Below are 21,700 nucleotides of genomic sequence, written 5' to 3'. Positions count from 1 at the left end.
GCGGAGCCCCACATGGGGGCTGGTGATGGTGGTCAAGACACAAGGTGATTCAGGCTGAAATCTCTCAGGAAGGTTCCCCGGTTGGATTATTAACCCAGACATTTACACTCCTTTGGGACACAAACCATGTTTTCTCCATCTCTGGATCATCCCCAGGATGCCTCGTTATGCAGCAGGATTTGTCAAAAGAAAGAAGCAGGGATAGGGAGGGTCCTTGGGCCCTTGTGAGTAGGCGGTGGTGCAAAGAAAAGGTATTTCTGGTGTGACGGCGTAAAGGAGATATGTAAGAGCTTTGCAAAAAAACTGATCTGGGAGTGCTGAATTATTAACTCCTAACAATACCCACGGAATGTAGCCTGAGTCCAGCTCTACAGAATCCTTGTCCAGGTAAGAGCTCTTCTGATCTCCCCCAAAGACGATTCAAACAGGCAGGACGCCTGGCCCCCAGGGCCCTCATCTCACCTGGCATCAGCTTCACTGTAGTATTCTCTGGCCACAATGTCTTCAAACAGCTCCCCACCGGTAACACTGCAACCAACAAAGAGGGTCAGAGGAGGCAGGTCAGGTGTCCAACCCCAGCATCCAACAGGTAACAGGTCACACTGTACAACAGCTTTAGAGAAGTGTCAGCTCTACATGCATTTTGTCTGAGAGCCCAGAGCACGCCAGTCCTTCAATGACATGGAGCTTCTCCTTGGGACAACATGGGCCCTCCCTTCCCCCTGCACATTTCTGTTTCTGTAACCTATAGATTAGCTAATACTCTGGTAAAGATGAATATACAGGCATCTAAGAGAAAATAATCAACCTACTCAAACAGTCATAGCTTTATTTGAGACCAATCTGAATACGAAGATAAAGCTGCCCAAGAATGACAGACCTACCACTGAAGTTGAAGAATAATGAGACCAAGGACACAGAGACCCAACCCGGAAAATACCAAGGAGGCATTTCTAGGAGGTGAAGAGCCACTTTTAAGAAATTAAACCGTAACCAAAGTGGAGGAGAGACCAATGGGAGCCTAGTTTATGACTAATAAAAGGTACCTTCAATTTCCCAGAATTTTTAAGGTCATGCAAAGACCTATGTTCTATTTCTCCACTAAGGACAACACACCAAGAAACAAGAAAAAAGCATCTGCACAAGGTGTGCTGCTGAACAGAAATGCAAGAGCAATGCCATCCCGGGGTTCAGAGCCCGGGGGAGATACGGAGTGAGCAAGGAGACCCTCGGCAACCTGCCCATTACCAGAGGAAGTTCAAAATCAAACCCCTCTCCATGGGCAAAGGAGGGGGACCCTCGGCAGAGGCTGAAGACCCAGTTTAGGCCTTTTTTCCAAGCCTTCCTCTTGAGCCGGCTGGAGGGAAAGGCCCCCACACCCTCAGAAAGCGGCACTTACAGGTCAAACACGAGGTAGTGAAACCCTTCTTCAGAAATACTGTCATGGAGGCGTACTGCAAGAGAGGAGATGGGGACAGAGATTAACAGAGAGAAAACCTGGAAATCCTACTCCTCTCCTCCTTGGCCACCCCAGCCCTGCCCCGTCCTGTCAGCCCCACAGGCTCTCTCCTGAGAATGGGCAGACGCCCAGCAGCCCCGGTCCAAGGCAACATGGCCACAAAGCAGAGACGACCAGACCCCAGGTCCAGCGCTCTGGTCGCCACCTCAGACTGCCTACAGTGTAGGCGAGAGACAGAAGCTTTGTGGCTAAGAAGTAAGGTAGGACGGAGAAAAGCAAGAACCTTCTTCCCAGAGGGGGCTGGTCCCAGAGAAGGTAGTCCTGGGACATGACACGTGAGGGTGCAACGCAAAGCGAGCAGCACCGAGAGACGCAGACTGCGGGGGACAGAGAATGACGAGATGGGAGAGCCTGAGAGCCTGGAGTAGATGGGGACAGAAGAATCAGAGGGAGGGGAAGAAGTGGGAAAGGCAGAGCCCAGCAGGGAGGCGCGTGGAGGGAGGATGACGGATGGTGAGCACAGGAGGCAACACACAGATTCAGGCGACGACAACAATAACCATTTATTAAGTGCTCACTACGTGCCAGGCCTTGTATTAGGCTCTTTGCGTACATTACTTACGCTACAAGCATTTACTGAGTGACTACTGGGTGTTGGACCCTGTGGTAGATGGCGGGATTTAGGAAGGACACAGTACTGGCCTTCAAAGAGTTTATTATTCCTGATGACCACCCCGAGATAAGTATTACTCCCATTCCACAGATGAGGACACTGGACGCTCAGGGACATACAGTATCTTGCCAAAGGCCAAAGATGTAGTGGGTCCAAATGTGAACCCAGCTCTTTCTGACTCCAAAGACTGGTCCATATCACTGTTTCCTATAAGAAATGTGGAGTAGCCCACACACCCCGGCAACAAAGCAATGGAGCCCGGAGAGAAACCACTCACGAATGTGCCTACAACAGCATCAAAGACGGCTCCAAGAGGCTACTGCATGGAGCTGCAGTGAAGGCTGCAAGAAAAGGCTGGCGAGCAGAATCCCTTCCCACTCCCCACCTCCAGAGCTCGTGGGCAAAAGCTCAACCTAATGTCTTCTGAGGTCTCCTCTTCAAGCCTGTGCCCACAAAGCCACCTCGGGGTTAAATGCCAACCCCTGAGCATCATTCTACTGCAAACACAACTTTGTTTTGGCCAACCATCCTAGCTGCTCCTGTCCCTCCCCTCACCTGCACTCTCTTGATGGGGAGCCTATGTTCCAAAGGGCTTCTTCTGTTTGACCTTCACTCCATCCCTCAGCAGTTCCAGGAGCACCTTGCAGAGCACTTCAAGAATGGCCTGACACCAAACCAACCAGTGAAGTTCTTGGATACAAAGAAATCACAGTGTCTCTTCCATGTCCGGCCCCAACCAGCTCAAATGACAACTACCGTTTCCAGTGTGAGAGCGTTTCATCAGGGCTGAGGCACTTTCCTACATACCCTTCCCACCAAAGCAAGATCAGCCGAATGTAAAATACAGGCACTCAGCCATCACTAGAGCCCTGTGGTTTTCCTCACTTGACAAATGAGGACTCGGGCCTGCCAGGGCTAGAACCAGGGTCTGACAATTGTTTATACTTCATATTGCCAACCTTATTAGATCTGATCTGGTTACTCACCCCAAAATTCCCCCAGAACTCAGTATTTCTGCAATTTACCAATGGGATCAAAGGCAGGTGGTACTTCTAAAACCCTTCCTCCTCAAATGATTCTCTCCTATACTCGGGCACATAAGCTCATACTTCTCTAGGCCTGTGGGGGACATAAGGAAGGAGCCATAGCCAAACCCCTGCCTCCCTTCCACCCTAACTGAGCCAGGCACGCTCAAGCGAGCTCCCCCAAAGCCCTGCCACCCTCCCTCCTCACTTGTGGGTCTCTGGCAGGAGTTGGTGTCTCATGCTGAGTCCTGCTGCAGCTGCTGCTCCCTTGCTTCCAAGAGGACTTTCCATTTAATTAAAAATTTGCTACTAAAAAGCATTAAAGTGTGTAATACAAATAATCCCCTGGAAATCAGCTGTCCCAGAAGCTAAAGACCAGCTTCATTAGGGAGGTGACCAACAGCAGCAGGATGATGCACTGACAGGGCAGCAGGTACGATGCTAACAGCCACTCCCCGGGGAGTCCTGCCGCCTGGCCCTGCCTCCCCAGGATCCCTGCCCCCCGACCCACCCCCCCTGAACCCAGCACAGCAGGGCTGAGAACAGGGCAAAAAGGGCAGGCACCCATGCCTCTGCCCAGACAGGGAGTCACTGGAACTCGCCCTTCTCCAGAAAGGCCACACACGGAGCCCAGGTGGGAGGAAGCTGGGAGGGGAATCAGAAGAGCAGAGCAGCAAAGGAAGACTAATCCTCCCAGGCCACCCAACCCAGAGAATGGCTTTGATGTGTGTCTCAGAGCATGGCAACCACCAAGACGAGGAGGGACAGGTGTGGAAGGCTCCATCGCTGAGCAAGACTGATGTCTTTTTGTTTCCATTTGTAAAGAAAATTAACACAGGACTGAGAACAAGACAAGAAACTTGAACGCAGCACTCTAACTGCCAACCTAGCAGATTCTTGATATTAATGATCCAAATTACAATACCTAACTCGTAGCTGAGCTGTTTCAATGTGCTCGGCATTGTGCCAAGTGCTTTTACACACGTTATTTGACTGAACCCTTGCGTTAGCTCTGTCGGGTAGGTACTTCTATCACCTCCATCTAACAGGACAGGAAACGGTGGCTCCAAAAGAAACTCACCCAAAGTTATACTGAGAGGCAGAGCTGAGACCTGAGGACAAGGCAAACTGACAGCAAGATCCCTGATTCTGTGGAACTGCCTGCCAGGGAGTCACTCTCTCCATCCTCTTAGGCAAAGGAGCTCCAACCTGTCCCCACTAGCCCTGGCCATTCTGATTCACTCAGCAGTGTCCATTCAGCACCTCCCTGAAGCAGGCGTGACTGTACATGCCACGGACACAGCTGTGAACAAGGGAAACCCAGCTCTGCCACCGCGCAGCCTCTGGGGAATCGGGGAAGACGGGCTTTAAAGAAGCACTTGCACAAATGCGTAACCAAGCGGTACTGTACTGAGGGCTGTCAGGGAGAAGTAAAGGATGCTATGGATGCATGGGGAAAAAAACAATCCAACACCCAGGCCATTCCACAGTCATGAGAGGGTACGAAGGCCAAGGAGGACCAGACCAACTCTAGACAGGAAGATCTGGAAAAGGAGTATGAAGCAGTTACTGCATTACAGTGATAAACCTAATTATTGTTCTTTACAAACTGTGGAAGGAAGAACAGGCCAAAAAAACCCCTCGATGTCTCATACCTTCAAGTACTGACAAAGCCACAACCCAAATTTTGTGGCTGTTTCCAATTCTTTAAAAGCCACCAACAGTATGCCACATTTTAACTAACAAACTTTGGTCAAAAAAGCACTGACAAAGTATCACTGTTCATGTCCATGGAAATAACACAGTGGGAAGGAGGTCCTGTCATCCCATGGGCTGGTGAGGGATGAACGCTGTCCTCCAGAAGCGGGTGGGCAGGGATTTGGGAGCTGCTCAGTTATGATCCAATGTTTCCTTCTCTTTCTTTACAACCGCTTTTGCTACACTTACTATTAGCTGTATGGACCCTGGGCCCAAGGTAAAACGCAGCCAGGCTTGAATAACTTGCGAACTGATTTGGGTCTGGGAGTCTAGGAGGGGTCACTTCTGGGAGCTGGAATCTCCATTTTCATCATTTCCACTTATTTCCTAGGCCTCCTTTGCTTACTGAACCTTTTCAAAACAACTCCACGTAGAGGCACAGGTGACAAAACGGAGGCACAGGGGGGTGAAACCATGTGCCGAGGTCACAGCTAACCAGCAAATCCCAGATTCAAACCTAGAGGACTTGACTCTAAAGCCACAGACCTTTGCTTCTCCACGTGCAGTCCATGGATCAGCAGCGTGAGCATCAGCAGGAGATGTAAGGAAGCTCAGGTCCACCCCAGACCTACTGAATCAGAATCTGAATTTTAACACAATCCCTAAGTGATTCACGAGCACATGAAAGTTTGAGAAGTGCTGCTCTAAACCACAATGCTAGACTGTGATGAAACTGCTGGGGCAGCTCAGCACAAAGGAAGACAGAGTCTATTCATTAGAGGAATTTAGAGCAGAGAGCAAGCAGAGCACAGGTAGAAGACACTTCACTCAGACTTTAGATGATTAGCACTACTGCCGTTTCCTCCTCTCAACTCCATGCCTCCGGCCACTCTCCCAGGGCTGTTTCAGGTCCTGCAGGATGCCTCAGAACCAACAGGCTTCAAAAAAAAAAACAGACTTTACCTTTTAGAGCGATTTTGGGTTCATAGCAAAACTGAGAGTAAAGTACAGAGAGCTCCCACCTACCCCCTGTCCCCACACACGCACAGCGTCCCCCAACATCAACATCCCCACCGGAGCAGTGCATTTGCTACAGCTGATGAGCCTACACTGACATATCATTATCGCCCAGAGTCCATGGTTTACGTTAGGGTTCACTCTTCCAACAGGCTTTCAACTCCTGGAGCAGAATATCTATCAGGGAAAAAAACTGGGGGTGCCTGGCTCCTTGTACCAAATACCCTTCTGAATTCAAGTGCCTAAGGGTCTGACAATAACCAGAGGTGGACCATATGCTCTCTGCTCTCAGCTTCCTCAGTTCTGCACCACTCTTGGGCTGGTCCACTTGTATCCCTGAGGGACGGAGTTAGAGGCTAGAGCCAAAAGGGCCACAGCTCTGAAGGATGGAGCAGCGGAGAGAGGAGATGAATACTGAATTAAGGGGACCAAACTGCCTCCTCTTCTGCCACAAGCCAGGTCAGGCTCCATGGCAACCCCGCCTCCTGGACCTGCAGCTCCCCCACATCTCCAGGAGTCCTGGTTCCCACTGGACGCCAGATAGCCTGGCTAGCCCGCTCTGCCAGGACACGGTCCTGACTCACCCTTCCCTCCCCCTGCTCTTGACCCCAAAACAGGGCCTCAGACCAACACGCCCAGGATCTGGGAGCAGTCGTGAAACGGAAGCACAGTTCTAGGAGATCAGACGCTGACAAAGGGAGTGTGCCTTGCCTGGCCTTCCCTGGGTCCTGCTCCCTCCCGAACAGAGCAGATGGCTGGGGTACATGGTCACTCCATCTGCCTTAATTCTGAGCTGGGGGCAGGTGGTTAAAAAGAAAAAAAAGCGGGGGAGGGGCTACCAAACCAAGTAAAGTCTAAAAGGTCAAAAAGTATATATCTAATTTAAAAGAAAACATAAAAAGAAGGCTCGGGCATTATTCAGCTAGAATCCCAGTTTTGTACTTGCCGGTTGATTCTCGACTCTCTTCATCCTACCCTAACCCTGCTGTGGTCAACCATGCCCGTGTCGCAGGTAACGCAGACATGGTTCTGCCTCCTGCATCATCTACCCCACCCCTTGTTCTCCTCCCTCCAGGAGGACAATTCATCATTGCTCTACGAGTTGGTCACCTGGGACATAAGGAAAGGAAGTTGCCGTCCGCAGACCCTGAGACCTGGGACTGGAACACCAAAATGCTTCTGTGCTCATGGATGGCTTTAGTCACCCACGGTCTTTTTTCCTCCTGCTCTGGAACTGCTAGGTCAGAGGTCACAAGCTCACAAAGCCTAGAGGGACCAGGTAGGCAGTACAAATGTGAGATAACAGCAAAAACAGTGGCCAGCGGGCTGAAGGGGCAGCCACTGCCCAGCCCCAGCTGATTCCGGCCACATAATGGATGTGGGCTCAGCAGAGCCAAACCTTCTGATTTGAAAGATTGGGAAACAGAATTTTTTTCAAAGTGTGAAATCTCGTTTTAAAATACTGGCAAACAATAAAAATATTTTTAAACCACTGAGCCGGCCAAACAAAACACGCCTGAGTTTGTGCCTGCTGTTTTAGCTGCTCCTCTCATCATTTCTCTTCTACCTAAGGCAACACTTTGGTCCCCACCATTCTGTTTGCAGGTGAGGGTCTAACTTCAGAGAGCTCCGGTAGTTCCAAACCCAGGACTTGTGGGCTGAGAAGTGCTGGCTCCGTGGAAGACTGCACCAGGCAGAGCTGAGCACCAGCTATGCCAATCTGCTTCGGGTGTAATCCAAGCTGCTGATTGCCATCTATAAAGCCCTGCATGGTTGCAGTTCTGGTTACCTCACAGCTCCTCTCCCCTTGGGCTGGAGTACGACCTCACTCTCCTACGTTAAGAGCTCCCGGTGAGCATTCCAGCCCGAGATCTGGAAAGCCGGAGGCTGAGTAGCTCTGGAGGAAGCATCGAGCTTCGGCAAGTCGCCTTACAGCCCCAGCTGCCAACCCAGCGGAGTGGGAGGCCTCCAGGGCACTGTGGGAGCCCCGATATTGAGGCCGTGCCTGAGGAGCGCGGAAAACGTGTTGTCCTTTGTGATGATCACAGCTTTCAGGGAAAACCTAGGAGATGCTCCCTGCTCTGCCTCAAGTCAAGCCCGGGGCTTCTGCTCAGACACTGCAGCCAGCCCAGTTTCTTTTCCCTCTGCAAGAAGCACCGAATTGGGGCCAGCGTTTTTGGCAAAGACTACTTCAGCTGAACAATGTAAAATGGAGCCGGAGTGGGTTGTGGCAGGCAAACCTCCTCGGCTTTACAACAACCAACAATGTGCTCCTGTCCCCCATGTCAGGGTGGGAGCAGGGAGAAATCCTCTTATTTTTCTCCTTCACCATCCAAGGGGCTCCTGCCATCCCATCTCCAGAGAAGCCAGGCGGGTGGGCAGCTTTCTTTCCCGGCTCCGGGGAATACAAACGGGAGCACCATGGAAACCCCCAGAGTGTGCACGACACCACAACAGGAACAAAACTTTTTCAAGTCCAGAAACAAAATCCGGACCCTTTTATGACGGCCATGGAAGGCCCCTGGTGAGGGATGCTGGCAGGCTACTAGCCCAGAGCCTCGCACGCCGAGGACCTGGACCTCAGCCCAAAGACGGAAGGAGAGGGGAAGAAAGCGAGTCTGAAACATATTCTGATACCTCACTCCCAGCCCTGAGATGGCACCACAGGGATGCAGACACTCAGGTCTCTGAACTAGAACACCCCAGAATTCTGAGCAATACATGGCTGCTATCCTGTTTGGGCAAAAAATGACACCAGGCAAAGGCCCAGGGACAGAAGTGGTTCCCTATACAAAAACAGTGGATTTCTGTTCTCTCCAACTTCCACAAAATGCCCAAGAAATGCCCTATGTAAGGGCACTTACCAATGTTTGGATGCTTCAAAAGTCGGCATATCCGGGCCTCACGTTCTAGTTTCTGGTGATCTAAGAGCAGAAGAGAGAAAACAAAAGCCATCAAACACCCACTCTATTTGTGGCCACCTGGCTATTCATATGCTTTCAATTCTTAGGCACCAACTATGCCCTTTTTACAATTTGCTGAATTAATACATCACGTCATGGCAATTCTGGAGACAGGTATTAATGACAACCTTCTCCTGATGAAGTGCCTTAGGAAAGCTTCCCAAGTTAGTGAGTGGCAGAGCCAGGATATGAAGCCAGGTCTTTAACTAAAACTGTAGTGCTCTTTCCACTACAGCAGGGATTTCACTGGGCCAGTGTGTCCAGAATCTCTTCCTTGTTGGAAATACTAATAATAATGGCTAAGTTTTATTGAACACCTACTACAAGACCAGATATTGTGCTAGGAGTGCTGCATATATTCTCTAATACAGTCTTCATGGCAACCCTGCAACATAATGATGCTGACAATGAAGATGGTGATGATTTGAAAATAATAATAATACTAGCTAACATTTATTGAGAGCTTACTTCTACACCAGGCAGATACATATTTTAGTTTAGTCTCATAACAATGCTATGAGGTTGGTAGTATTATGATGCCTGTTTTGCAGAAATCCTGCTTCTCCCCAGGATCCTCTTGGCTGTCCACTCCTGGGAGCTCTGACCTCTTGGCACTCAGGCTCTGGGGTTACTCTGCTCTGGTGAAATGACCAGAATCCAAGAGCCCACAAATCTAAGCAAGCTGTGTTTGGTCAGTTCCTTCCCCGGGAAGGCAGAGCTCCAGGAAGTAGAAGGAGAGGCTGCTACTACTCAAAGCAAGGTGGCCTAGAAGCCCTGCCCACCCTACCCCCATCTCTACTTGCTGGAATTCTGCCAAAGCCACCTGCTTCACAGAGTCTTCCCTGTTCCTCATGGTAGTCTGTGACTTTCTCCCCATGACCCACCCCCATCTCCCACAGCACCTCTTACAATTCTCACATCACACATTAAATCACACATTAAATCTTTTGGTCACAAGCTTTTCAAAGGGTGGGACCTCTCTGCGTGATGCTTCCTAGAGTTCCTTCCATATCAGAAGCTTAATAACGGTTTGTCAATAACATTGACAGTAGTAGTAAAAACTATTATTTACGAAGCATTTACTATAGGCCAGGCAGAGGCACGGAGTATCTTATTTCATCCTCACAGAAACCCCGTGAAGTGGAGGATCTGATTAGTTCCACTACATTGTAAAGGAGGAAACTGAGGCTTAAAAGGTTCAAGTAACCTGGCCAAGGTCCCACAGACAGGCAGTGGATACAGGTGGTCCGAGCCTAGAGCCCTCTTTCTCATTGCTATGATGTGATGCCAAGATAAAGAAAAGTGAGAGTATTAAGTAAAGACTCCAGGCTTTGGGGGGCATAGTCCAGTTCACCTCAACTTCCCCAGGTCCAGGCAGGTACCTTCTCATCCATTGCTGCCAACAATTCCCACCTCCCTTGGTAGGGGCTTCCGCCCATCCACCTCTACCTAAATAGCAAAGAGCCTCTGTAAAGCCTCCCATGACCCTCACAACCATCTTACCAGGCAGATGCATTGATTATCCCATTTCACAGATGATAAAACAGGCCCAGAGAAGTTAAGTAACTTGCCTGAGATCCTACAGCAGGAAAGGGATAGAACTGTGATTTCAAGCCCAGGCCTGCCTGAGATAATGTACGGATTACAGATGAGAAGGAATTCATATTTACTGTTTCACCAACCACCCTCAGCTTTGTCCTAAACTTTCCCTCTAGGGACAGCTCTGCTTTGTGGAAGAAGGACGTGGGGACAGGCAGAGATTAGTTCCTGCTGCCCAGCTAATCCATCCCAGCTGTCCAAAGATCTGGGTCAGGCCTTCCTTCCCATCCTCGAGTTCAGTAGGACCACTGACCAGGATGCAGCCAGGAGAACTCCAGGTAACCCCACATTGCCTGGGATCCCTCAGGGCCAGGGACCTTCAGAAGGTAGGCAGTTGAGGAAGCAACACTAGCCCTGCCTAGTCCCCCTTCCCCCCCTGCAGGGGGCCTTGCTTCTTCCAGATCTTCCAGATCTGGCCAGAGGATGTCAGGGCAACCCCACCTTCCTTCCATCCCTGGACGTGGGATGGCAGTACCAAGCTAGTCACCCTAAAGCTGAAGACCTACCAGTCCTCTCTCTGACCACTCACCTCACACCCTCCAACCCACAACTCTCGGGCTTGGCTGCCCGGGCAAGTGCGGGAGAACAGTATCTTGCGATGCGGAGGTGGCAGCTGAGGAGAAGGCCCAGAAGATTAATGTTTATCTCCTCCCTTAAGACTCTTACTGGCTAATAGTTACAGTTCCACAACAGCAACAGCACTAAAAATACGGGTGCTCTGGCACCCGTATTATCAGTGACTCAGAGTAAGAAGGGAAGAGACACAGAGTCACACTTCCAGCTCCTTGAAGGAGCTGCCCAGGGTCCAGAGGGTCCTAGATAGTCACTTAGTTCGACCCTAACTCCAAGGAGCTGAGCCCCATGTTCTGCCCAAGGCCTGTGTCTCCTCTGAACCTCGGGTCCTTGCTCTGATCCTTAGTCATGGAGTCTGGCCATTAACACATCAGCTTTGGAGTCAGAGAGCCCCAGACTGAGTCTCAGGGCCGCCATGCTGGGTGAGTTATTAAACCCATCTGAGCCTCATTCATTCACTCAGAAAATATTTACTGAGGCCTACTACGTGACAGGCACTGCTCCAGATGCTGGGGATATGGCAGTGAACAAAAGAGATAACAATCCCCACCCTCATCAAGCTGATATCCTAGAGGAGCTGAGGGGGAGGGACAGACAGGAACAACTGGATGGTATGTTAGAGGTCGTGGTAAGTGCGATGGAGAAAAATAAAGCAGGGAAGCGGGAGAGTGGACACTTAAAATAGGTGGTCAGGGAACACCTCAGCAAGGAGGTGACGTTTGATTAGAACCCGAAGGAGGTGAGGTGAGAGAGTGAGCCAGGCACACAGCTTGGAAAAAAGTTTCCTCACTTCTAAAATGGAGGCAGCGATATTCGTGGATTAAATGATGTATGTGGGTAAACGCTCAGCACAGTGCCTGGCACACAGGGAGAGCCTCCTTTCCAAGGGCCCAGTGATAAGACAGACGAGACCTCCCAGGCTGGGCTTGTGCCCATGGCCATCACCAGAGACACGAGAGTCAGGCCCACTCTCCCTCAGCCTGGGCAGTCATGGGGTCCACAGCACAGCAACTGAGCCCGCCGACCTGGCTCCATCACAGCCTCCTGTTTGGGGGTGGCCCACCTGTGTCTAGAGCCTACAGGGGACGGTTAACAACAGGGGCTCATCAGACAGAGGACAGCCCAGGAAATGCTGCTGCCCGTGGGATCCCTGGTCTTCCTCGGCCTCAGCCTTGCTGGCTGTGGCGCCCTGCCATCCCGAAGCTCTGCTCAATGAGCCGTATGGTTTCTGCTTACCATGCTCTCCCTGACTCCTTACTCCTCGCACAGCCAGCCAGCACCCCACCTCTCCAGCTGTCGTCTCTTGTCCCTTTCCCCCCTCACTTCCGGTCCTGTTGTCCCCTCCAGGGCTGCTCCATGTCTGGGAAAAAGCAAAGGACTCCACCCCAGCAGCAGTGGTGTTTGAGGAACAAGTAAGGTTTGCAGAGCATCTTTTCCAGATGCAAGGTCTGTCCTGTAAACTCGCATCCCCAGCCCCAAAAGGGGTAAGGCCACTGAACTGGCCTGGTCCACAGTGGTAGGTCCAGTCCTGGCTTGGCATCCCAAGGTGACTAAACATCAGCTGGTGCTCTTGTCACAAAGGCAGCCTTCTCCCTTGAGACGCCCCCTCCTTCCAGTGACCACTGAGTTTGCCGTTCCTAGGGAACAGCCCAGACCTTCCAAGGCTGACCCTCTTCCCACCCACCTTTCAACTGGGCTCATCCCCACCCCCTCACACGGCCCAGCCCCCCCTTCCTGTTTGACAACGGCCACTTCCCGCTTTTGCACAGGGCCACTTCCTGCCTGCCTGTGAGCTACTGCCATGGAGAGACCCACCCCTGCCGGCCTTCAGCCCAGCTCCAACCATAGCCCTCTGCAAGGATTTCCCCTCAAGAGCAGAGGTGGCAACAGGCGCAGAAAGCAGAAGCGGCCGTTATCAAGATCCCGCTTCAGGCTTTCCTAACAGCCCACCCAGGGCAGAGCCAGGCCCTGGGACACAAGGATCCCTGGAGGCCTCACGTCTCCCGCTTTCTGCCCAAGTGCTTCAAGACTTGGTTCAGGGCACCACAAAGGCCGAATACCCTTGACAAGAAGGGCAGCAAGGAGTGACCTGATGCAGAAAAGAGGAAGCAGACAGTGAGGAGACGGTGCGTGGCAAAGGCGGGGCAGAGCCCTAGAAACACCTCTCCCTTAGGACCCCAGGGGAGATGCCCACTCCAAATTCACTTTCCTTCCCCAACAGGATCGGGGCCCAGGGAGGGTCGTCCAGATTCTCCACAGCCCTGCAGAGACACGCTGGCTGATTTAGTGACATTTCTCTAAAACCATGAATGCCAGCACCAGCTTCAACTAAGATCCTACTGCCACCTAAACATACAACCCACTGTAAGTGGGAAAGGACACAGAGCCCTGCTCTGGCTATGGGGACTCTCCCCAAGTTCCAACCTCAATGACATCCTTGACTTTTCAAAGGGTATTTCAAAGGTCTGTGCCTGTGGCCCCAACATGGGTTAGGAAAAGCTTCCCAGAGCCTATCGAGTTCAGATGCTCGATGTGGGTCTCTCCTTTTGTTGCTCTTCCAAGTGCCCCCCTCCAGGCCCCCCGTAGATATCGCTCCGAGGAGTATAAACAAGGGCAGCATAGGGATTTGGTGTCATAATCCACATTCCGCAGCTGCTTATAAACAGTCCCTGGCCTTGGGCACTGACTAGTGGGCATCCCAAGCCACAGTCTCACTGACCTTACCCTGACATTGTGATGCCACATCCCTTCCTCTGTGAATCTCACTCTAAAGGTGCAAAGTCCCCAGTTAAGAACAAAGTCCGGTATCATGTAAGAGCAGGGGCCACAGCTTCTAATTCCTTCACACCCATACACCCGGGAACTAGCTGAGGGCTGTGAATACAGTGAGACGGAGCCTGAAATGTGCCCACGTGAACCCCCGGGGCTCTGTCCTTTAACCTGGTGTCCCCCTCTTCTCTTCAGTCCTAACTTGAGCAGTTTTAACTGGGTGACACAAAGACCTGAGCCCTACTTTGGTCTCTGAATCTTAAGACAAGAGAAGCTTTAACTGAGGAGGAAAAGGAGGGAGGTACCGAGAAGTGCCCCATAGTGAAAGTCTCCCAAACCAGCTTGGACAGGGAAAATCCCCATGGGGTCACTAGCAAGCCCCAAGAAGGCAAAGCTCTGCCTCTGGACACTCTCAAGGGCCAGAACAGGGTCAGCTGCCGAGTTCTCCATGCCCCTGGCAGGGCTCTGGGTGCCTGCAGCCTTTGCCCACTGTTTTGGTGACATTTCCTTCATGGTAACCAGCCCCAAGTAAAACATCCCAGGAAGCAGCCCCTAAAAATAGCTCCTCCCAGGGCAGCAGCAAACAGGGGGAGGGGAAAGAGAGGGAGGAGAAAAGAGGGGAGCAGATGGGAAGCTGCTGCTGCTGCTGATAGAGCCCAGGAAGTATAGGTGGTGTTGGGGGGAAGTGGCTGGAAATATCCCCATCATAGAGCGGTCTCTACCCACAGAGGTGGTTACAGATGACAGCAAGACCTAGCCAGCCGAAAGGAGGGATTTGCTCCACTGGGCTTAGAGCTCTGGGCCTAGATGGAGAGGTATGGGGGTGATATATCAGGATTTATCACAGGAACTAAATATCCAGAATATGTGTTTTAAAGGGAAGAGTCAAAGGGTAAGTGAAGTCCATACTGCTTAAGGATGCTGGGATCTGAGCACTGGCAAAATCACTGGCATGCCTACATCTCAAAACAAACCAATCTTTTGTGTCTTGGTTTCCCCACTGGCTGTGGGACAGATCTGGCTGGCCAGGGGCAGAAGACAAAGGGCCTCTGCCGAGAGGCACTCAGAAGGTGCAAAGTGCCCATTTCTTCCTGTCACCACCCTTTTGGCACCCATGGGATCAGGCCCATGTCAGCCCGCCAAGGCTGTCCAGAGAGCAGCGAGCACAGAGATGGGGCAGAAGCCTGTCACACCCACTCCTCCCCTTCCCTGTCTCCAGCCTCAGCAGAGAATGGGGTCAGCCACTCACCTCTAGGGTTTCAGCACAGCCTCAAAGCTTGGAGCACAGCTCCTAACAAGGGACCAGAGCAAGCAGCAGGAAGAAGCAAGCAGCAGGGCTTCCCCTACTGCCACCTTGGATGGGGCCACCTTCCAACCTCCATCTCCACCCTATGATGCCAGCACCCCAGGTCACTCTGGGAAGGGGTGGGAGGGCAGGGAGGCAGGCCAGTGTTGTGCGAGCTAAGTCACACAGCTCAAAGCATGACTGTGTGATGAAACTGGCCCTTAGCACAAAGAAGGGGCCTCCAGGCTGCTTCCTCATCTACCCAGGGAGAAGGGTCAGAGGAGCTCCTTCACTTATATACAAGTTGCCCATTTCTCTGTCAACAGAAATTGGTCTGTTTTATCCTCAGGAGGAAAGCACGGTTTTGGATCTAATATCTAATCTTCTTAAATGCTTCCTAAAGTCCCAGAGTCCCAGCGTTCCCGTGCTGCATAGATTTCTCTTTCTTCTGCCCCTCCCTCATTGCTGTATCACCCTCCTCTCTCTTCATCCTTAACAGGAAAGTCTCACTTGGAGATACCACAGGGGACACAAATGTCATGGGGGCTACTCAGGCCAACACTAAGGGGGTGGAGACTTTTAGCTGGCACCACCCAGGGGGATCCTATTTCACTCCTCAGGGCCAGCTGGACCCAGAAAGGGACAGTCTTTGCCCTTCTGGTGGCCAACATGCGACAACTCCAGCCGCTCAGCTTGCCACAGCCTTGGACACGAACTGACACCCCAATCTGGGGGCTCAGAAGCAGGCCTCTAATCACAGAACAGCCCATGTACACAGATGGCCACATACCGGCCAAGACACCACCTGGAGAAGGCTGGGCTAAGGTGTGTCTGGGAAATCTCAGAGATCATGGCAACAGCAACTGTCACAGCTGTCGCTGATTTTAGACAGCATTTCTTAAAAGTGTGGCTCAGGGTCTACCTGCATGAAATTCACTAAGGCACTTGTTAAAAATGTAGATTCTGAGGCTACACCCTAGACCTCCTGAAGCAGAATCTCTGTGGATAGAGCCCAGGAATGTGCATTTTTAGCCAGTCTTCAAGGTGATCCTCTTGAACACTAAAATTGAAAATTGCTGCTTAGAGGAAGTCCCAACATTGCCCTATAAGGCTGTTTATGACACGGAAGGAAGATGATAAGCTGCACTGTCTTCCTATATCTCCCACCTGCTTTATTCTCCAAGCACAGGTCTTTAACCTCATCTGTCCTCCCCTACAGCTGTGTCAGGCCTACAGCCTGGCTCCATGGATGAGAAAGGGGGAACCCAAGCCAGCACCAGGGTACAAGGGATCCAGCAACTTGGCTATGAGTTTCCTGAGCGCCAAAGCCAAAAGGCAACCAGGCTGGTTACACAGTCCATTCACTCAACAAGTATAGGAGGCTCAATATGTATCAGGCACTTTGCTGTATCAATATGTATCTGGCCCCGCCCACACCAAAGTGAAAGAAACAGATATGGTTCCTTACCGTTACCCTCCCAGGTCCTGGGGAAGGGAAAAGCTTTTGCTTGCATTTAGCTTCAACAGAAATTTCTTCACATGGGGTATACAGATTAAATAAATAAATAAGCAAAGCAAGTGCTGTAACAGATTTCATAATATTGTTACCAACAGCACCTCTTAGTAAGGCTAAGTATCCCATCATAGTGAAAGCAATTGGAATTCAGATAAATGGTCCAAATAGAGAAGTTTCTTATGACGTGAACTGCTCCAAAGATAAATCCTGAACTATGTAGAGAAAAGAAAGGACCATTTGCCCTTCAACTGTAGCAATATGGGAAATGCTTTGGATATAAGCAAGAGAGTGGGATATAAAATGTTATGCTCCATGAGGTGAAAATCTATATGCATATGAATAAAGATAAGAAGAGAATATGAAGATTTAAAAATAAAAAAAGACATAAGGGCTCAGGCTTCTGGGGGAGGGGGTGCTCTTAAATCTTAAAATAACGACTTATCATTGCCATCACCTGGCCCACTAGCTCTGCATCCAAGCCTATTTTAAATGCCTCCTGCAGCCTAGCTGAGAGCTAAGCTTGGAACCACCGGCTCCCTTAAGAGCCCCAACTCTACACCTACTGCTGTTCCAAAGCAAATGGAGTGACGTTATGTGACTTCAAGTGACTCTACGTAGACAGGCCCGCAGACAACAACAGCGCTCAAGGCTCAGCCACGTGAACTCATGCCCAAGGGATCCCTGGTCTTGTCGCACAGCCACCACCGTGGGCCCCCGAGGCCACCATGACAAGAAACAACAGAGCAAAAGAAGGATTCCCATCCAGAGCTGACCCCCCAGAAGACCAGGTGATCTCTCCCCATGCCTCCTGGGCCACCTTACCATGGATGCCAAGGAGAACCAGCCCGATACGCTCTTTTTCACTCGGCAGCACAGAGGATCACAAACAAGAAAGATAACAGGCAGAGAGACTCAGCAAACACAGCAAGCTCCTTCAGACCCTCATGGATGACCCTGGTGGGCCCACCACATTCCCAGACACAGAAATCCAACACCTGTGGAGCCCCAGACAGACAGACAGCGACGAGTGAAACCCAGCCCCAGCCGCTGCACCTTTATAAAATATACAGCGTAAACTGAGAGGCTTCAGGGAAGCCACGGCCTTCACTCCCTAACCCCATGGGCACCAGCCTAGTGGGCACTGGCCCAACCCTCCCCAGGAGCTCACACCCCCCACGTCCACACCTACAGCACAGCCCCTGGATGGCTCCCTCCATCTCCAAGACAACACCCTCCCACTCTCAACCTCCAAACAGTACGGGCACTTACATATTCCTGAACTCTCTTGTTGGCATCTGTGCCTATCAACCAGGACCAGACCTCTGTCCCAGAGTTAACCTGGCACACAGGCCACGCAGCAGAGCCCCAGTTTTGGCATAACCATCTCGAGAGAGGGGGAGTTGCTGCCTAAAGCATATGATCTTACACAAGAATCTTCTTGGGGAGAAAAAAAATCAAAGAGAAATGAAACCTCATCCCACTTGGGCAGGGAAAGAAAGATATCAGCTGGGAAAGATGGGACACAGTTGAAAAAAGGTGAGGACTGGAAAGGGACATGATCACATCGGTTAGGGAAGTTCAGATGGGTAGGGAAGGAGTAGAAAATGATGGCCCAAGGCAGGCAGCTCCACAAAGTCACCACAACAGCTATCCTCATCCCAGAGTTCAGCTCCCAGCTGTCTCTCTCTCTCCCTCCCTCCCTCATCCCTGGGTCAGAGGACAGTGGTGCGATGAGGAAAGCAAAGCACTGCATCATTAACTGGAGACACCAGACACCAGCCCCATTTCTGATGCACCAGGGCTATGCTGTGTGGGCACGGGGAGGTATCCATTCTCAAACCGTCATCCCTGCCTGCGCCCTGCATCCTTGGCCAGAGGATGTCTGCCAAAGAGTCCAGCCCACCACACTGTCCCGCCTCCCCATGGAAGGAGGGCATCTGACTGCCCACATATCTCTATGGCAACCATCGCCTCCAACTCAAGGTACCCAGAGAGAAAGAAAACAAACAAATAAGTCAACTTAATAGCCAATGTAGAGGAACAGCAAGAGACAGGGGCTGGGAGGGAGACAGCAAGACAATCCCTGCTTGTGAGGATGGAGAGAGGCCCTTCCAGCCAGGAGGCAGACACAGCCCTGCTAAACAGGTCCCAGAATAACTGACATGATAGAAGCCCACTGTCATTTTATAGCTTCTCCAATGCTTAGGGACATCTATTACATCTCTTACCCCAGAGACGCCCAGGTCATTACTGGCCATGGCCCACATCTTCTCCAGGGCATCTGTCCTGGCTCCTAATATATTTATCGCATCCTATTGACTAGTCTTAATTCCTTTCTATAAGTCTCATAACCTTTGTCTTGGTGCTACACCCTGCAGCTCTCGATGACCTGACCCATCTACATACCTCCATAGTCACCACACCTGTTCACAGAGCACTTCACACATTGTTGGGTCTATACCTATCAGATGAGGTGAGTTTGGCAAGCACCCAATACAAGGTGCAGGGAGTGTAGGTTCAAGGTCTGAGAGACAGGGCCTGACCCTCCTGGCCTCAGGTACTTGGAAGGATCTCACAAGTTAGGCCCTCAGGCCTGGGCCTTCACAATTCTCAGATCCCGAGGCCAAGCTGCTTCCACTCCAACCAGGCCATTGAGATTTCCAGACCATGAGGCATCAGCCTCCACCCAGGACAGACTGCATCTGCTGTTGCTGCACCACCAACTTTGTAATTTGATCAAAAAAGCAATCAAGTTCATCTGGCAGGATTTGTTCCTGAGAAGCCCTCGACAGTAGCAGCCTCCCCTGATGTTTACAGATTCCCTTCCCTTGGGAGTCTGTTTTGCCGCCTGCTGGGCAGGGGGAGGCTGGATTTGTCAGAGCTGTTCACTTACTGCATTTTCATCTTAAGTCCCCACTGGGGCACAGGGATTCGGACAGCCCTGGAGTGGTTACCACTGCCCCAAACACAGACTCCAAATGACCCAAATGAAGAGCTAGCCACCCACCACTCCCCATATCCTCCACCTCCATAAAAACCAAACTCCTTTGAGCCTTCACAGACTACTCCTCCCAGCAGCAACCTACAACTCTTACATCTTCATTCTTTTCTACCTGTTCCCCATACAATTCCTTGCCTGGTTTCAAAGTCCACCCACCCTGAAATTCCAACGCTTCTCCAAGTGCTAAAACGCACAATCCCCAACTCCTGGAGCATCTTCAGAAGAATCCATAGCCCTTGGAGGCACCCTTGGGAGAGACCAAGATGGGGAATACTCACCCCGGGCAGATAATTTCTTGGTATTGATGATTTTTGCTGCATACTCCTGCGTGGAGGTTTTCTTCACACACCTGCGGACCACAGAGAAAGCACCCCTGGAGGGAGAAGGGGGAAAGAACTGGGAAACGGAGCAAACACACTTCAGGTCTGAGGACAGTGATGCTCCCAGCACTAGATCTTTAGTCAAAATCACACACACACACCAGCGTAGTACCCATCACCATCCAACATGGGGCAGAAGGATGTGGCCTCTGCAGGACACTCAACAGATGTGGGTGGAGGACCACCCTACTCCCACACCCACATCTAGTTCTGGGCGAAGCAACAGCCCTAACCTCAGGCTGTGCATCAAGCTGGTGGCAGATGCTTAAAACACACACCTGCTGCATCTCACAGACAGCCCTGCAGTCCCGGCCTAGAGGACCCGGAGAAGGCAAGAGATCCTGCCCTCTTCTCAGCAGGAATAGTTGTGGGTAGGAGGAGAGATTAGAAAGAGGGTATAATCCTCTGAGAGAGAAATCTCCCTCAACCATGGGGGAAGGTGGGGAAAGTGAGGCTCAAATCCCCCTCACCCGGCTTCATCCCACTGCATCCTGGCTCAACTGACAGCAGGGAAAGAGAGGATCCAGTTGTGGGTCTCAGACATCAACAGCTCCCCTTCCCCATGATATTTCCCTCTACGTCTGCGCCCCCCCCCCGCCCAGTCCCCCACGGGAGCTTCTACACTCCAGCTCTGGAAACATCTAGGGGGGCGGGCAGGGCGGGGGCTGCAGTGGCCGGGCTCGCCGCCGCGGGTGGGGGTGGGGGGGGCTGGGGCTGCTGCAGCGGCCTGCTCAGTGCGGAGGGGAGGGGGATGCTGCGGCTGCGGCGCGCGACTCTCGGGACCGCTGCAGGGATGGGGGGAGGGGACGGGGGTGCTGCAGCACTGCCCAGCAGTGGGGCTGGGTTCCTGGAAGCTGCACTAGCCGGGGGCGGGGCCGGGTACCAAACATCCCCCCACACCCGGGCACCGCAGCGGGGTTGGAGCTGCAGGGCCGGGGAGGGTCCTGAGTGCCAGGCGCGTGGGACATAGGACGGGATGCTGAATGAGCTCCTGAACTGAGTGGGAAGGGGGCAGCGAGCAGGTGGGGTCGGGATGGGGGCGCCTGAAGGCTGCAGGAGGGGCGGGGCTGGGGGCGCCCAGGAGCGCTCCAGGGGCTGCAGTCCCGGCGGCAGCGCGGGGTCCAGCAGCCCGGGCAGCTGCTGCAGGGCTCGGAGGGCGCTGCGGGGCAGGGAGCTGGGGGCGACGGGGCCCCCGGAGGCGGCTGGCGGGAAAGGCTGGGGGTGGGGCGGGCCGAGGGGGCGCTGCAGCGGCTGGTGCAGGGCCGGGGGGCGGGGCGAGGAGCCGCATAGCGCCCGGGCGGCTGGGGCAGGGTGGGGGGGCCCCGGCGGGCGGCAGGCGAGCCGTACTTGCCGAGCTCCTCGAAGAGCTGGTAGTCGTCGGTGAAGCGGGTGCAGGTGGCGGTGGTGGCCATGCTGGCGGGCGGGCGGACGCGGCGGTGCAGCCCGCGCCGACGTCGGTGCACAGTCACCGCCGACCGGCCGAGGGAGCAAGAGGAGGAGACGGGGCTGAGCCCGGCAGCACCGCGAGACTTTACCGGGGAGAGCGAGGGAGGGAGGGACACCCCCGCGCCGCCCGCCAGCCCCGCCCCCAGCCCCGCCAGCCACCCCCCCCCCCCGCCCGGCCCCCGGCCCGCCCCCGGGGAGGGGCCTCCCGCCGCCGGCCCCGCCCCGCCCAAGGGAGCCGCCTGGGCTGGGTCCAGCGCGCGGGAGAGCGAAGGGGAGGTGGGGGGTGGTCTCAGCCC

At 52.7% G+C, this 21,700-nt stretch overlaps 1 protein-coding gene across 22 annotated transcripts in view; it reads right to left on the bottom strand.

Annotated features, from left to right (window-relative positions):
- The window catches only part of CAMK2G (calcium/calmodulin dependent protein kinase II gamma), a 54,290-nt gene extending 32,795 nt beyond the window's left edge, over positions 1-21,495 (bottom strand). For 6 of the 22 annotated variants that reach the window (XM_027129855.1, XM_027129850.1, XM_027129851.1 and 3 more), the window contains exons 1-5: positions 21,306-21,495; positions 19,857-19,951; positions 8,737-8,796; positions 1,400-1,454; positions 463-528 (exon numbers count right to left, since the gene is read on the bottom strand). In XM_027129855.1, coding sequence (XP_026985656.1) covers positions 463-528; positions 1,400-1,454; positions 8,737-8,796; positions 19,857-19,951; positions 21,306-21,370 — 341 coding nt within the window. In that variant the 5' untranslated portion in view covers positions 21,371-21,495. Of the gene's footprint in view, positions 1-462; positions 529-1,399; positions 1,455-8,736; positions 8,797-19,856; positions 19,952-21,305 lie in introns of those variants that run through there. The other 16 variants (XM_027129859.1, XM_027129865.1, XM_027129854.1 and 13 more) reach the window with 10 other exon arrangements.
- Positions 21,496-21,700: the final 205 nt, after the last annotated feature.

Source organism: Aethalodelphis obliquidens, unplaced genomic scaffold (genome assembly GCF_003676395.1).
Source record: "Aethalodelphis obliquidens isolate GAN/ISIS:26980383/991018 unplaced genomic scaffold, ASM367639v1 scaffold37, whole genome shotgun sequence".
In the NCBI taxonomy this organism is placed as follows: domain Eukaryota; kingdom Metazoa; phylum Chordata; class Mammalia; order Artiodactyla; family Delphinidae; genus Aethalodelphis; species Aethalodelphis obliquidens.
This window is presented reverse-complemented; position numbering and strand designations above follow the sequence as displayed.